The 13711-nt window shown below is 35.4% G+C and overlaps 3 protein-coding genes across 3 annotated transcripts; 1 reads left to right on the top strand and 2 right to left on the bottom strand.

The window, feature by feature from the left end:
* Positions 1–225: 225 nt before the first annotated feature.
* On the bottom strand, positions 226–2972 carry LOC136219128 (uncharacterized). Its single transcript, XM_066006382.1, has 3 exons — positions 2564–2972; positions 2114–2260; positions 226–874 (listed from the first exon to the last, which is right to left on the bottom strand). Exons 1-3 carry the CDS (start codon positions 2855–2857, stop codon positions 767–769), a joined length of 549 nt encoding a protein of 182 aa, XP_065862454.1. The 5' UTR covers positions 2858–2972; the 3' UTR covers positions 226–766.
* Positions 2973–3613: 641 nt separating this feature from the next.
* On the top strand, positions 3614–9211 carry LOC136219129 (trigger factor-like protein TIG, Chloroplastic). The gene is made up of 13 exons (XM_066006383.1): positions 3614–3936; positions 4036–4119; positions 4560–4688; positions 4883–4971; positions 5139–5322; positions 6892–6982; positions 7140–7294; positions 7616–7708; positions 7786–7878; positions 8093–8173; positions 8271–8420; positions 8506–8601; positions 8869–9211. Exons 1-13 carry the CDS (start codon positions 3652–3654, stop codon positions 8944–8946), a joined length of 1608 nt encoding a protein of 535 aa, XP_065862455.1. The 5' UTR covers positions 3614–3651; the 3' UTR covers positions 8947–9211.
* A 142-nt stretch (positions 9212–9353) lies between these two features.
* Positions 9354–13011, bottom strand: LOC136219130 (phosphatidate cytidylyltransferase 1). Its single transcript, XM_066006384.1, has 12 exons — positions 12751–13011; positions 12518–12657; positions 11793–12046; positions 11505–11656; positions 11225–11366; positions 10902–11058; positions 10745–10792; positions 10560–10646; positions 10126–10254; positions 9975–10031; positions 9772–9855; positions 9354–9685 (listed from the first exon to the last, which is right to left on the bottom strand). Exons 2-12 carry the CDS (start codon positions 12626–12628, stop codon positions 9593–9595), a joined length of 1314 nt encoding a protein of 437 aa, XP_065862456.1. The 5' UTR covers positions 12629–12657; positions 12751–13011; the 3' UTR covers positions 9354–9592.
* Between the last annotated feature and the right edge of the window lie 700 nt (positions 13012–13711).

The raw sequence follows: 13711 nt of genomic DNA on the forward strand, positions 1-13711 counted from the left end.
TATTTGGTAAAAAGCTTTTTGAAGCAAAATTAGTTTGAACACTTTAGATGTTTTGACTAATCGAACCTCTAATAGTAGTGTTTGATGAAGAAAATTTTGAAAAAACTAATTTTGAAAAAAACTCATTTTAAGAGATTTTTCAATTACCTTATTGATCAATCTCTTTTGAATGACATTTTTACCCTTATTTACTACCCTCTTACCCCAAATAAAGACTTTACCATATCCTTATTTATCATTTTTCACAAACATATATTAACAATCAACTAAGTTTTACCAAACAAGTTTACACAAGCAGCTAATCAAATCAGTTAACCGCTAATGTAATCAGCTATCAGCTAATTGCCAAACAGAACCATAATATAGCTAAAATCGACATGAGACGCCAACAAATGCGCCTACTGGCTGGCTGGAATACAACAGAGGGGTAAGGTTTTGATCCAGCCTCCAGTGTTAAGTTGCGCACAATTGCATGGGGTTGCAGGAAACAGAGTTGTTAGCCTTGAAGGCGGCTGATTGTTTTCTGCGGAACTGTAGAAGTAATGTTTAAAACTTAACAACCACCAACCTATAACTAATTTAACTGACGCATTCTTCCAGTTATCCAAGTTACAAAACTACTGTGTATTGCACCATTCACAAAGACAAACTGCATACATATAGCACCTAGGCTACAATTAATTACAATAGAGACTGTGTTGCAGGGAACAGATACTGTGCTTAGGCTTCATACAAGTGCATAAACCACCAGCTACTCTGCTGCGTCTTAGCCAGTTGTCCAAAATCCGCCTGAGGTTGCTTTCTTCGCTTGATCCACCTTGCTATTGTGGCCTTTCAAGCACAAACCTAAATCCAAGCTACTAGTGTTTGAATCCTGCACGGGTTACACTCATGCTTAGTTCCACTCTTGTTTTGATATAATAAACTGGATGATGTGATTCACATTCTCAAGTGCCTATTTTGACTGCAAGCATCATAATTGACAACTTGCTTGCTATGAAATGATTCACCACACCTACTTGCTAGCATGATCGGCACCATAAAAGAACGGGCAAATCCTAACAACAGACATACATAGATGACGTGAGACATTCTTTTACAATGCCTATTGCCTAGTAAGAGAAGCCATATTTGGACATCAAACATTTTTCATCAAGCAATGTCAAAACTGTCAAGACTTCCCCAGTCCTTTGAATTTTATACTTATCATCGTGAAAAATAAGGTTCATCTTTCTCTAGCATGAAAAACCCTTCGCATTAGCTTCAACAAAATTCATTTGAAAATACATAAATTTAAGCACGACAGAGGCGCTAGGGGTCCTGGAGCCTTGGCGCACGGCGATGGCGCGCGCCATAGCAAGACAAGGCGCACTTAAGAAAACAAAAATTATAAAACTATAAAACTAACATAAAAATGCAATTAATACTAAATCATGACAATGTTAAGCATAAATAAGTTTTAAAATGAAAAATAAACCTCACGTTAGAAAGCTAAAGTTGAATACTAAATCCTAAGTTCTATTCCTCATCAACACTCTCCAAATTAATCACTCATGTTGAATTAGAATTCCCTTGGCTGCTCTGCTTCGGTGTGAATTCGTTTTCTGTGTTTTGTTCCACTAAACTTCTTCCTCTTATAATAAGATTTTGTCGTTGCCTCTTAATGTATAATCTCTCCTCTTACTTTTTAATATTTGTATTTCTTTTTTCTCATTTTGAACCCTTTAGAACACTTGTTCCATATAAGTAATTGTCAAAAAAACCCATAAAACTGCCCCTAACTCACCAAGGCGCGCCTTAGTGCGCCTTTGGCAACTGCCCCTTGGCGCAAAATGGCACACCAGGCGCGCGCCATGGCGGTTGCGCCACGCCATGGCGCTAAGGCCTGCGCCTGGTGCGCCATAGGCACGCCTTTAATAACTATGTCAAGGACTAAGTAAAACTCCAATCTTCTCTCATCCCTCTTTTGCAAAAAAATCTGAGATTGTTTCAGATCCCATGAAACAAGATGGATAATCACAATTCAATTACAAGCAGAATGAAGCAAAACGTCCACATCAAATTGAAAAATAGAAAACCTTAAAGAAGAAGCGCAAATAGTAAGAAATTAAACCTGAGTTTCTGTTTTGGTAATATCATCAAGGTTTAGCTCATCACTCTTGGAAGTTTGCAACCCCGGGAATTGGCGGTTGGTCCCAACTGTAGTAGCTTCATGATCAACCTTTTTAGCTGCCTTTTTCTGTTCTTCTAGCACCACAATCTTCATCCATCAAACCAATCAATACAAGTTTAGAAATTCAACGCCTTTTCACTATGGAATCGGCAATACATCTCTACAAAACTAAACATAATCAACTTCAATTATCTTACTCTAATCGACAACAGTTCAATCAGAATCACAATTTTTTAGGTATTTTAGGAAGCTGAATTCCTAAGCTAAAAATGGAAGCTCAGCTTAAACCCTAATCGAATTCCATCAACATAGCCTATGTCTGTCCATATTCGATAAACCCTAGCAAAAAGTTACTGAAGAAATGTTAAAAAAGAGGAAAGAAAAACAGACCGGAGTATAGCGGAACCTGCGTCTCGGAGGCTCCTCGGAAGGAGTGTCAACAGCGGTGGCAGTAGTAGGAGAAGGGGAGAGAGGAGTCCATCGACAAAGGAGGAGACGGGAGTTGTTACTGTTGGCATGGCCGTTGGACTGCAAGTGAGAGTTTTGGTTACCGGAGGTAGAAGACGGAGAAACATGGACCCACTTCTTCTTCCACTTCCTCACTGGACCATTAAAAACAGCGGGGGTAGCTGATGGGCCGTACCGGGAAGAGGCACGTCCTAGCCGGGAACCAACTCCTTCCATTTCTTGTCCCTTTGAACCCGCCGAAACCGAGATATCGGATTTATCGGAAGATTTTGGTCGGTGGAGGAACTTAGTTGTCCAGCAGAAAGTGGCAACAGAGGAGAGTATGGTAAAAACTGTCCGCAAAAAAAGAGTACTACTTTATATACGGACAAAATATCAATTTAGGTTTCACGTATAAAATACTATTAATATAAATTTAACGTTTAAAACTATTCATCTATAACGTTACATTTCGTTATTAATATCTAAATTGATATTTTTTTTTTAACCCAAAAATCGGAAATCTCAAACAAATAATAGGATTCGCATCCTCAATAATAATGTTTAATAACCATTCCAGAATTTGAGAAGAAACAAAATCGCTAGTATTGGAATAGACCTACCGAGCTACCAAATGAGCAGCCTTATTCGCTAAACGAGGAATAAATGACAATTTAAAATCGGAATTGGATCCTAGAATAAATCAACAATTATGAATAAGAGAGCCAAACTCCGAGATGTCTTTTTTGCCTGACAAAATCGCATCCACGACTACTTTCGCATCAGACTCAAATTCAACAACATACGTGTAATGTTTAAATTAATTACTTCTAAAAAATCATAGGTCTATTTTAGTAACTTTTCTCTTATTAAAATGAAAGAGATAATATACGACGCCGTTTGGACTGTTGGCGCCATTTCTTGTCTATTTCCTCAAACTCACCGTTTTGAGTAATACCGTTGAATGGATGTTTTTGTCTTCCATATCTTTATCTCTATTGTTTCAATTTAAACCAGAGAGAATTGCAGCCATGGAGCTCTGTATCAGATCAAGAGCGCTTCTAAATTGGAACCCTCAATCTCTCCGAGAAAGCTCTCTTTTTGTTACCCATAAATCACAGCTTCTGCAATTCAACTACAAGGATTCTATTAATTTTCATAATCTGTCTTCATTTTCTCGCCAAACCCACCGTCTAACTCTCCCCCCATGTGCTCGCAAATCTGAAGCTTCTTCTTCTTCCGTGGTGGCTGGACCTGAAATTGACCGGCTGCCAGCTGACATTAAAGTCGCGGAGACTGAAGAGCCCAATTCAAGAGTGAGTCAGAATTTTCTTTGAGCGTTGTTATTCTTATTGTCCCTGTCGACAATTGGAGAAGCATATGGCTAATTTTTAAAATTTTCTATGTTTTTGTAGTTGAGATTGACTGTAGAAGTCCCACCAGCTGTTTGTGATGATTGTTACAAAAGGGTCATGTTTGAGTTCATGAAGCAAGCAAAGGTAAGTGAGCACTTGACCCTATTCCTGCGTGATAGTAGGTAACGTGAAACTTGCCAATTCTAGTTTTTTCTTTCTTATCCAATTGGCTGGTTTTGCCAAATGGGAGATTTTTAATCTTCCACATCGAGAACCATCTTGATGATTGTCATCATGAGTTATTTATCAACTGTGTGGGAGCTATAGCTTACTTTTGCATGATAAGAGATTTTTGGTTGTTGCGTTGCGTTGTTTGACAGTATTGATGACCTAATTCTTGTACGACGAACGATTTGTTGCCTTATTTGTTGTGTGCAATATCACCCTTGATATTTGTTTGTGTGTGTGTTTGATCTACATTTCACTGCAAACATGTTTCAGCATTGAGAATATGTGCTTCTAATCATGTTAGTGAGCATGCCAAAAATGAAGAATGACTTATTACAGATTGTGTACTTGTACAGATCCCTGGATTTCGACCTGGAAAGAATGTTCCGGAGGCTATTCTTCTAAGTTACATTGGCAAGGGAAATGTTCTTAAGGCTACTGTAGAATCTATTTTGAAGAGGACTCTTCCACATGCCATGGCTTCTGTAGGTTCAAAGTTTTCTTCGAGACATTGATTTAAAATCACGGGATGAATTGTTTGTGTACAATCTACTTCTCAACAGAAGTGATCAGACATGAAAGTTGCTCTTTACAGAAACCTAGGAACCTGTCTTCTTGCTAGTGCTTCAAGTAGCAGCTTTATTTTGAAAATATGTGTTATTGCTTTTTTGTTTCATAGGTGACTGGAAGGGCTTTGACAGACTCCGTCAGCATAGCAACTAAGTTCTCTGATATGGAGAAGACCTATGCTTCTCTCAATTCTCTCAGGTTTGTCACACACACTCGTTCTATTCTACTCTCATCTCATGCATGTCCTTACTTCCATTAGATTTACAAAATACCATAAGCTTTGAGGCTTGGATTAAATAGCTTATCACAGAGTTACAATTAGTAAAATTAATGAATTCTGCTTTTCGTGGGAATTCTTGATCCAGATATGATGTTCTTGTTGACGTGGCACCTGAAGTCAAATGGAACCCTGAGAATGGATACAAAAATTTGAAAATTGTTGTTGAAATAGATAGTGAGATAGATGCACAGAGAGCTTCTGAAAAGGAATTAAAACGTCGTCAAAAGTCCCTTGGTACTCTGAGAATTGTGACAGACAGAGGACTACAGGTAACACATTTGTTAGTATTTTCTGTTTTCCCCACGTTTCTTTGCAGTTTTAAGGATTGTTAGTTTGTCATATGTGTTTGGCTCTTTCGTGAGAAATGCGGGTGTGTCATAGAATTATAGTATTCTCGAACTATGGAATAAAATTGAGTACGCCTATTAACTTCTAAAATCGAACAACTGTTGAAAATAAAAGAGACCTTAAAATTACCTGAGGTTCTGATGATCAAAACGATACCAGTCTAAGAAATACTTGAAGAACAAAATAAAATAAATTGAAAGGAAATGATGTGCTTGGATTGAAATTAAATTGAACGTCTATACTGAGAAATAAAATTGAAAATGAAAAACTGCACTGGAAATTCTAAAAATGCTGAAGTCTGGGGATAATTTGCTAGAGTTTTGTTTGAGCGTGTTGAGTTGTCTTTTCATCGTGATCTCTGCCTTTTGTAGATGTTGGGAATAACTTCGTGTTGTTTCCACCAATCCACGTTCTCCACCATATTTAGTAACTGCTTCACTTTAATTTCCACGAATCTAACTTTCTTGCTTTTTAATTGGATCATAAAATACACGTTACAAATATTAAATGACATTATGATCTCGTAGGGTTACCTCAAGTATCCCCTGAGGTACACTTTAGGAAGTTGGTTTCCTCCGATGTACACTTAGGAAATTGGTTTTCCTCAAGGTTCACTTTAGGAAGTTGGTTTCCCTCGAGGATCACTCTAGAAAATTCTAAGTGAACGGTGCACCAGGAAAATATAAAAAAGTTCCTAAATGAAAAGTTTCCTAAACTGTTCTAAATAAAAGTTTCCTAAACAGTTTTAAGTAAAAGTTTCCTAAAATGAAAAATTTCTCTCTACACCAGGATATGCATTAGAAAAACTTTATTTTTTGTGTTGGTGCAAACAACATGTAAATTGGATAGGGATTTTCTGAAAGATATTCAACTAGCACTATTTCTTGAAGTCATGCTGTGATTGATAGATACATTGCAGTAATTTCAGTTCTTTTTTGGGGGAGTAGAGAATCTTGTCTAGTCCAAAAACGTGCAATTTTTCACTACTTGGAGAATCATTTTCAATGCATTACCGCTTGCTCGATTAGGCTTGAGAGTGCAAACATTAATAGACTCTATATCACCATTTGGAAAAATCTCACTTTATTTCAGCTGTCATGAAGATATTTCAGAACTTGGTTACAATTTTAGCTAATAGATGAATGCTCCATAATATTGTATGTTTTAAAAGCTCGACAATTCCCCTACTGACAAATATACTATCAAATATTGTGAAATATCATATACCATTTCAATCTGCGAAATTTATTGAATTTCAAATTTCCTAAAGTTCAGAAGTGCTCCAGTCTCATTTGTATGTTTCCTGCAATTTGTTGGCAAATATTTTACTCTGTCTTTATTTTAGTTTCTCTTAACATTTCATTTAGGTCCTTACACTTACTGGAACACCAATCAGAACTAAATTTTCGAGTTCTAGTATCAATATATCAGCTTAGAGATTAGGTGCATTGTATGAGAACTTGCTATCATCTGTACTGAAATTTTGACAGGTTGGCGATGTTGTAGTTCTTGATATTTCAGCAACTAAAACTGACAAGGATGAATCAGATGTTCAAAATATTCCCGCTGCAGAGAGTAAAGGTTTGAGAAAGGGCACTCAATCTCGTGTTTGATATTTCATTGACATATGTGGGCATGTCTGATGCCTGTTTTATCTACCACTAAGGAGTTCTAAACCAATTTATATATTAGGAGTCCCACTTTCTGATGATGCTACTTCAATGTTGCTCGTTTGCAGGTTTTAACTTTGATACGGAGGATGGTGATAAAGTACTTCCTGGTTTCCTCAATGCAATAATTGGAATTCAACCAGGCGAAACAAAGTCCTTTCCACTTGCATTTCCTCAATCATGGAGCCAAGAAAGTCTTCGCGGTGTTAATGCTCAATTTACTGTGAGTTACCTTTTGTTCTGCTGAAGTCTGCTTCCTGACACTAAAATTTAAGGAAGGGTTTGATAAATTTGCAAAAAGATAAATAGCTGGCTTATCAATTATCCTTATGTTTTCTTGTCTATGTTTGTATTTTCTGGAAAATTTTCTTCAATTTTCTCAGTTTTTCCACTTTCTCAGTAGGTACTTCTGGTAGTAGGTTTTTGGTTCTTCTCTTCTTGGTTGCCCAGTTTCCAAATTCATAACCTCCTAAAGTCTAGTTTTTCCTTAACTGCTTTACGATCATATCGGTGATGTATTTTCTATTTTCCTTGCCCTTAATAGGTTGAATGCAAGGAATTGTTTTATAGAGAGTTGCCAGAGTTGGATGATTCCCTTGCAGACAAACTTATTCCTGGATGTACCACCCTACAGCAGGTATAGTCCTTGAATAGAATCTTAAATTAGCTCTTGATATAAACTCTCAAACGGAACTCCTACTGTGCATTCTGCAGGTCAAGGAATCAATGTTTGAGAGATGGCTAGAAGTGGAGCAAAGTGCTAAAGATCAAGCAACAGATAATGCAATTCTTGATCAGCTCTGCAAGGTTAGCTCATGTTCTGAATAATGGCAACTTCCAGATTCTGTTAATTTTTTGGGATCTTTTTGCTCGTGACCGCCATTCTGCAGATCGTTTTTTTTTTTTTTTTTTTTGTCTTTTCTTCTCTCAATTTCAAAATAAGAGCTATGATGAGTATCATTAATAGCTCCTCGGGATCTATCTTATTATTCCGTTTGTCGTCTTGTGTTTGTCATTTCAGATGGTGGAGGTTGATATTCCTAGATCTTTGTTTGAGGAACAAGGTAGGCAGCTTTATGGGTCACAACTCCTCCAAATCCAGGTTGGTTCTGATAAATCGCCTTTATTTACGTCTGAGTACTAAATAAATACACCCCGAGTTCCTGGCTGGCATACATTCTTTCATTTGTATGGTGCAGGCAAACATGAAACTAAGTGAGCAGCAGTTAGCTTCTCTATCTAGTCCAAAGGCAGTTAATGAGTTCCTAGAACACCAAAAAGAGAATATAGCAAAGGTGATAAAACAAAATCTGGCAGTTGGAGATATATTTAAACGCGAAAATTTACAGGTATGCCTGTAAATTCGAGTCACTTGTTTGCAATATTTTCTGATCTGTATGTATGCAACTAAGCATGTGGTGTATTGTTATACAGTTTTCAACTGAGGAGCTTGTCAAAGAAGTGGAGAACTCAATTGCCGAATTCAAACGTCACAAACAAGAATATGACGAGGACAATGTGAAAGAACAGGTTAATAAAATTAAGATTGTTCCAATAGCTTTTACTTTTCCATTGTTTCTGTTGTGGTGGTCTGTCTGTCTTTTTTGTGGGCTCTGTCTTTACTTTATGAGGACAAGACTTACTGCTTTGTTCGAAAAAGCCAGCGAAAATACCTGTTATATGGCTCCCTTTCTCTTTTTTGAGACAGGCCATAGTTTAAAGCTGATTGCAAGACAACATGCTAGCATGTTTTCTGCACATCTGTTAAGAAATGAGTTTGTTTTGATTAACTGATAGGTACAAGAAATACTAGAGGGAGCAAAAGTGCTTGAATGGCTGAAAGAGAATGCAGAGATTCAGTATGTCACCAGATGAAAGAGAGAAACACAGGCAGCATCCAGAGTTTTTGGTAGTGACTATTATAAGTAGAAAATTGCATTATAGAGAAGGTGCTATTCAAGGCAAACAAAAATTGAAAACGAGGGGGCAAAATTTTGTTTCCTTACGAAATAAGGCATGTATTAGTTTCTTTCGTATATAGCACTGCCGTGAATTTCAGTTTGGTGTATTGTTACAATTGGTCTTATTTGATATGAATTATCCAAAAAATAAAAATAAAATAGACGGATCATTTAGATTTTGACATGTGATACTGACATTAAATTGATTACTCTAGCCATCTTAGTGAGCCATCTTAGTTAGCATTCTGGCATGAAATTTCTAAAAAATTGCTAAAATTATTTTATTGAAACAAATATAAAATCAGTTTTATTGACAAAAACTGAAGCCAGTGACCATAATAGAATATTACAAATAGTTGAATAATCATTTGTACATTTAAATCAAGTTATGGGTTTCTCCATTTTGAGAGAGTTGAAAAAGCACTAGTTCCGAGTGCAAGACTTTTGTATTTCAGTGAGGATTAGAAGTATATATATATAAAGAAAAAAAGAATGATCAACTTAAAAGAGAAAAGCAATGTACAAAATCCTCCTTCCTATAGCTATGACCTACTTGAAGTTCAATAATGTAGCCTTAATTGCCTCTCTTGGAATAGCTGCCCTAATTTCACATACAAAGCTTGCTGCTCTTCTAGGGTAAGGCTTCCCAGTATCTGCACCGCATCAAAAATCAACATATACATTTGTTTATTAAGCACACAACTTAAGATGGAAATTTAAGATAAATCAGATATCTTGCCTGGTCCAAAATCATCTCAACTGAGTAATCGCGTGGAATGACAAACGACTGGTGATAGATGTACGCAAAAACAGCCATTATCATCTGCAAAACACGCAAAGAAATTGATGATGCTAAGCTCCCCAAATAGTTGAACTTTTTTGTTAAAAGCTGCGGACAAATATGCACATGTTCAGGTATGCTATCTCCAAAATCAATATTACCTGACAGTCCATTCTATCAGTAAACCCACCATGTCCAGGTATGCTATCTCCAAAATCCTGTAGTAAATGTAAAAAGAAAGCAAAAATACTACTAAATACTGGAAAGTTTCACAGGATCCTCCCTAAATTTTGAGCACCTGAACATATTCACCTTGATGTTAAAAGCTCTTTTGAATCCACTCGCAAAAAACCCTCCAAAAGGTGCTATGATTGATGCGAACAACCCCAACAACAAAGCATGCCATTGCACAGGCAATATTGATATCTCTTTCCAAGGAAACTAAACATGACCAAAGAACACAGAAATTTGATAAAATTAGAAAAGATGAACAGAACAGAACAGAACAGAACAGAACAGGACAAAAATCTAGTACTTAGAAGTGCCAAAAAGTTCAAGAATTAACCTTCTTAATTAGGACAGAAATCTTACATTTTAGCTTCATTGTTTGTGATTGTTACAACGCAAAAATTATTCAAATGAATATCTTTCGGAGTAGTTCATATTGACACTAATCTAAATGTTAACCAAAACATATGCTTAAACTATATCCAAAGCATAATTATAAACATTGGTATAGAACTCACCCAATCAGGCATCCAAGTTGGTAACAAATAGTGTTCTGGCATAAATAATGGGTCAGGCTCACACTCTAGCCACCCTGTTGATAAATCCTGCAGGCTTAATCTTCATATGAGAAACATATGAAATACAGAAATAGCACAGAAAAGTTTCATAAACAAGTTTACTTTTGTTCTGTTGAAGAAGTTACCTTCCTGGGACATGTCAACCATTGGAAACGACCAAAGATGTTTGCTAACTAGAAAAAAGATGGTGTGAACATAGTGAATCCCCATTTTAAAATAAAAATAAATAAATACTGTCAGAACATTTTGTGCTAGATAGTTGAATAAATAATGCTTATATACCAAAAAGGCTGAGATCATAGTTGTTATAGATGCTCCAATAAAACCCTCCCAGGTTTTCTTTGGAGATAACTTGATCAATGGTGTTTTTCCAAAAAAGAAACCGAAGAAATATGCAGCAATATCATTGATAGCAATAAGGGACGCTGGAAAAAGAAACCTGCATCCGAATTTGGACTTCTCAGGATCTCAAGAAATGTAAAATTTAGTAGTAAATATATACATCGAGCCATTGCATTGTTGCAGTAAAAGAACAATGATTAGCAAGGCAATCTAAATTTAACTTGTACTATATCAGATACACTGATGATTCAAAGTTGTATTACCAGAAGATTCCTTCAAAAATATTGGCTACGGTGAAAGCAGACTGTGTAAACACAACAATTAGAATCATATGTGTCCATGCATACTGGCTGAATTGATACTTGTACATCTTCTTTTTCAATGTAAGAATGAACCACACAAAGCCTGAGATATTAGAGATAAACATAAAATTTATGATTTGCAACAAGTAATCAACCACGTAAAACAAAAGTGCAGCATGCTATTGACTGCAAAACAAGAATATGCAATTAAAAGAAACTAAAAAATGGTAAGTTCTCAAACCTGCAATGTACAAGAAGTAGCAAATGGCCATCTGATACTTGACTATGCCACTCACAAGTCTGTACAAGATTTTATCTGAAGTTACTGTGTTCACCAATCTTTGACTGATAATGCGGCCATATACGAAAAGCATAGCTGTGAAGAAAAAGTGCCTGCAAAGTATGTGATACATTACCATCTTGATGATATAATCTCTCTATATCTATTCAATATTATCGTTTATAATGTTTGGTTTTAAGGTTTTAAATTGTCCAACACAATACCAAACTAGAAAAGCTTAATTCTTACCAATTCAACAGCCTAAATCCAGGGAGATGCCTATCTTCATGAGCTCTTCTAAGAAGAGTGAAAAGCTCTCTTGCCATAAATATTTGGATAACAACAATTGCAGCCGAAATGTACAGATGTCCCAAGTAAAGAATCAGCAGAAAGCACCCAAGCATCCATAAAGATGAGTATGCTCTGGTCAACATTGATTTGTATTTATTTCGGTCATGAATGAGCAAATCATTTTCACTCAGTTTACTTAGTTCCTGAAGACTCTGCCACAAAAAGCACAAGTATGAAATTTCCAATTCAAATATTAAATTCTTGCCGTACCTTAATTAAGAGAATAAATATCCAATTTAGTTGTTCATAGTTACTTTCTTGAGAAAAACTATTCAAGACCCATTATCAAATAGATCTTCATACATAAGCTTACTATCATATAAGCTGCAAGGGACCTAAAAATCTTAGGCATATCAAAAGATGTACTTAACTTTTAACTTAACAAGAAATCCCATAAAAATCTGAAATTAGTAAGATAATTTATTTAATGTTACTAAGATTTTCCCTGATAGCACTATAAGAAACCGACAAACAAGAGAAATAAATAAAACACTTGTATTTGCTATTTTTACTTTCACACAAGAATTTAAAATTTTAATGATGGCAATGGGTTCAAAAGGCATTCATATCCAATGTCTTAAGAAAAAACGAAAAAGAGGAAGAAGAAAAAACATTGAAGAAACCTCATTGGAACGCCTGCGATGACGAATTCGAGGTGAGGAAGTAAATCGAGGAGATGCTGGAAATCTAGGCGATGAAGGCGGCGGAGCAGTACAACCAAGGTTCTTCTGCATCTTGGTATTGATTAAGCTATGACTATAATCTGAGACACGATAATGGAATCAATGAAATGAAATTGATATGGAATTCCATTCCAAAAAAAAAATGCGGAACGAGAAAGAATTGTTAAACTTACAGTTGAAAGATTCTGAAATTTTGTCTCTTGAATTTCAGAAAATGAGATTCTACCTGATGCATTGCATGGATTTTGCAATTTGCTTCAACTCTATCATTCACCGATTTTTTGGAAAAAGGAAACATGAAAATCAATCTACAAAGCTGGACACCGTTTGCAGATCAATACTTGTCGACAGAGTTGATTGCCACGTATAGGTCTTTCTCACATCCTTATGGTGTGTTTGGACGGAGGCTTATGGCCGGTTTGATTCACGCATTTAAAAGCAATTGTTAAAAAATTTAACAAACACTTCTTATCTCTCTAATTATTTTCCAAAAATGAAACCAAAAGACCACTTTGCAAAAATTCATAAAGGAAAGAATAATAATTGTTAAGATGATACTTATTTGGAAGAAGCCTAAAATTACTATTAATTAGAGTGTTTTTTCTTTTCTTTTTTATTTTACTTCTAAATATGAAATAAAAAGTGTTTTATAAAATTTCAAAATAATTAGAAAAAAAACAATTAATATTTATTACATATTAACCGTTGCTAATAATTAATAACTAACAGTAACAACAATAATGATCAGCAAATATGAACAGCTGAAACAAATGGACTGAAATAATGATAAAGAATGATTGATGGGAACTGATATGGTTGGATTCCTTTAACTCTTCGAATTTGAAATTTAGGAGTCTAAAGAATTCAAATTATAAAAATAACTTTTATTCAATTTCTCCATGTTACCTCTTATTTTTAACTCAAAATCACACAATGTTATTCTATCATTCATATGATGAATATTTTATTAATTTTATTATTTATTATTCTATTATGTTACGTATACTTCAAATCAAACAAAATAAGGGCATTAATTAATTATGAATTCATAATTTCTCCAAAACAAGGATAAGCTTAATCCTTTTAGTACGGTCTCCTTATCTATACACATACTAACCTATTATATAAATATAT

This window comes from Euphorbia lathyris, chromosome 2 (assembly GCF_963576675.1).
Source record: "Euphorbia lathyris chromosome 2, ddEupLath1.1, whole genome shotgun sequence".
NCBI lineage: Eukaryota > Viridiplantae > Streptophyta > Magnoliopsida > Malpighiales > Euphorbiaceae > Euphorbia > Euphorbia lathyris.

What these genes read in the sequence shown, in the direction of transcription:
- LOC136219130 (XM_066006384.1), bottom strand. Translation starts at nt 12,628, where the DNA reads ATGCAGAAGAACCTTGGTTGTACTGCTCCGCCGCCTTCATCGCCTAGA. An exon ending in GGATTTAGGCTGTTGAATTG is followed by an intron (nt 11,657 to 11,792) that starts GTAAGAATTAAG and finishes CATACTTTGCAG; the next exon opens with GCACTTTTTCTTCACAGCTA. An exon ending in CTATGATCTCAGCCTTTTTG is followed by an intron (nt 10,793 to 10,901) that starts GTATATAAGCAT and finishes TCTTTTTTCTAG; the next exon opens with TTAGCAAACATCTTTGGTCG.
- LOC136219129 (XM_066006383.1), top strand. Translation starts at nt 3,652, where the DNA reads ATGGAGCTCTGTATCAGATCAAGAGCGCTTCTAAATTGGAACCCTCAA. An exon ending in CACAACTCCTCCAAATCCAG is followed by an intron (nt 8,174 to 8,270) that starts GTTGGTTCTGAT and finishes TGTATGGTGCAG; the next exon opens with GCAAACATGAAACTAAGTGA. An exon ending in AGGACAATGTGAAAGAACAG is followed by an intron (nt 8,602 to 8,868) that starts GTTAATAAAATT and finishes ATTAACTGATAG; the next exon opens with GTACAAGAAATACTAGAGGG.
- LOC136219128 (XM_066006382.1), bottom strand. Translation starts at nt 2,857, where the DNA reads ATGGAAGGAGTTGGTTCCCGGCTAGGACGTGCCTCTTCCCGGTACGGC. An exon ending in GCAGGTTCCGCTATACTCCG is followed by an intron (nt 2,261 to 2,563) that starts GTCTGTTTTTCT and finishes TGATGGATGAAG; the next exon opens with ATTGTGGTGCTAGAAGAACA. An exon ending in TTACCAAAACAGAAACTCAG is followed by an intron (nt 875 to 2,113) that starts GTTTAATTTCTT and finishes TAACCCGTGCAG; the next exon opens with GATTCAAACACTAGTAGCTT.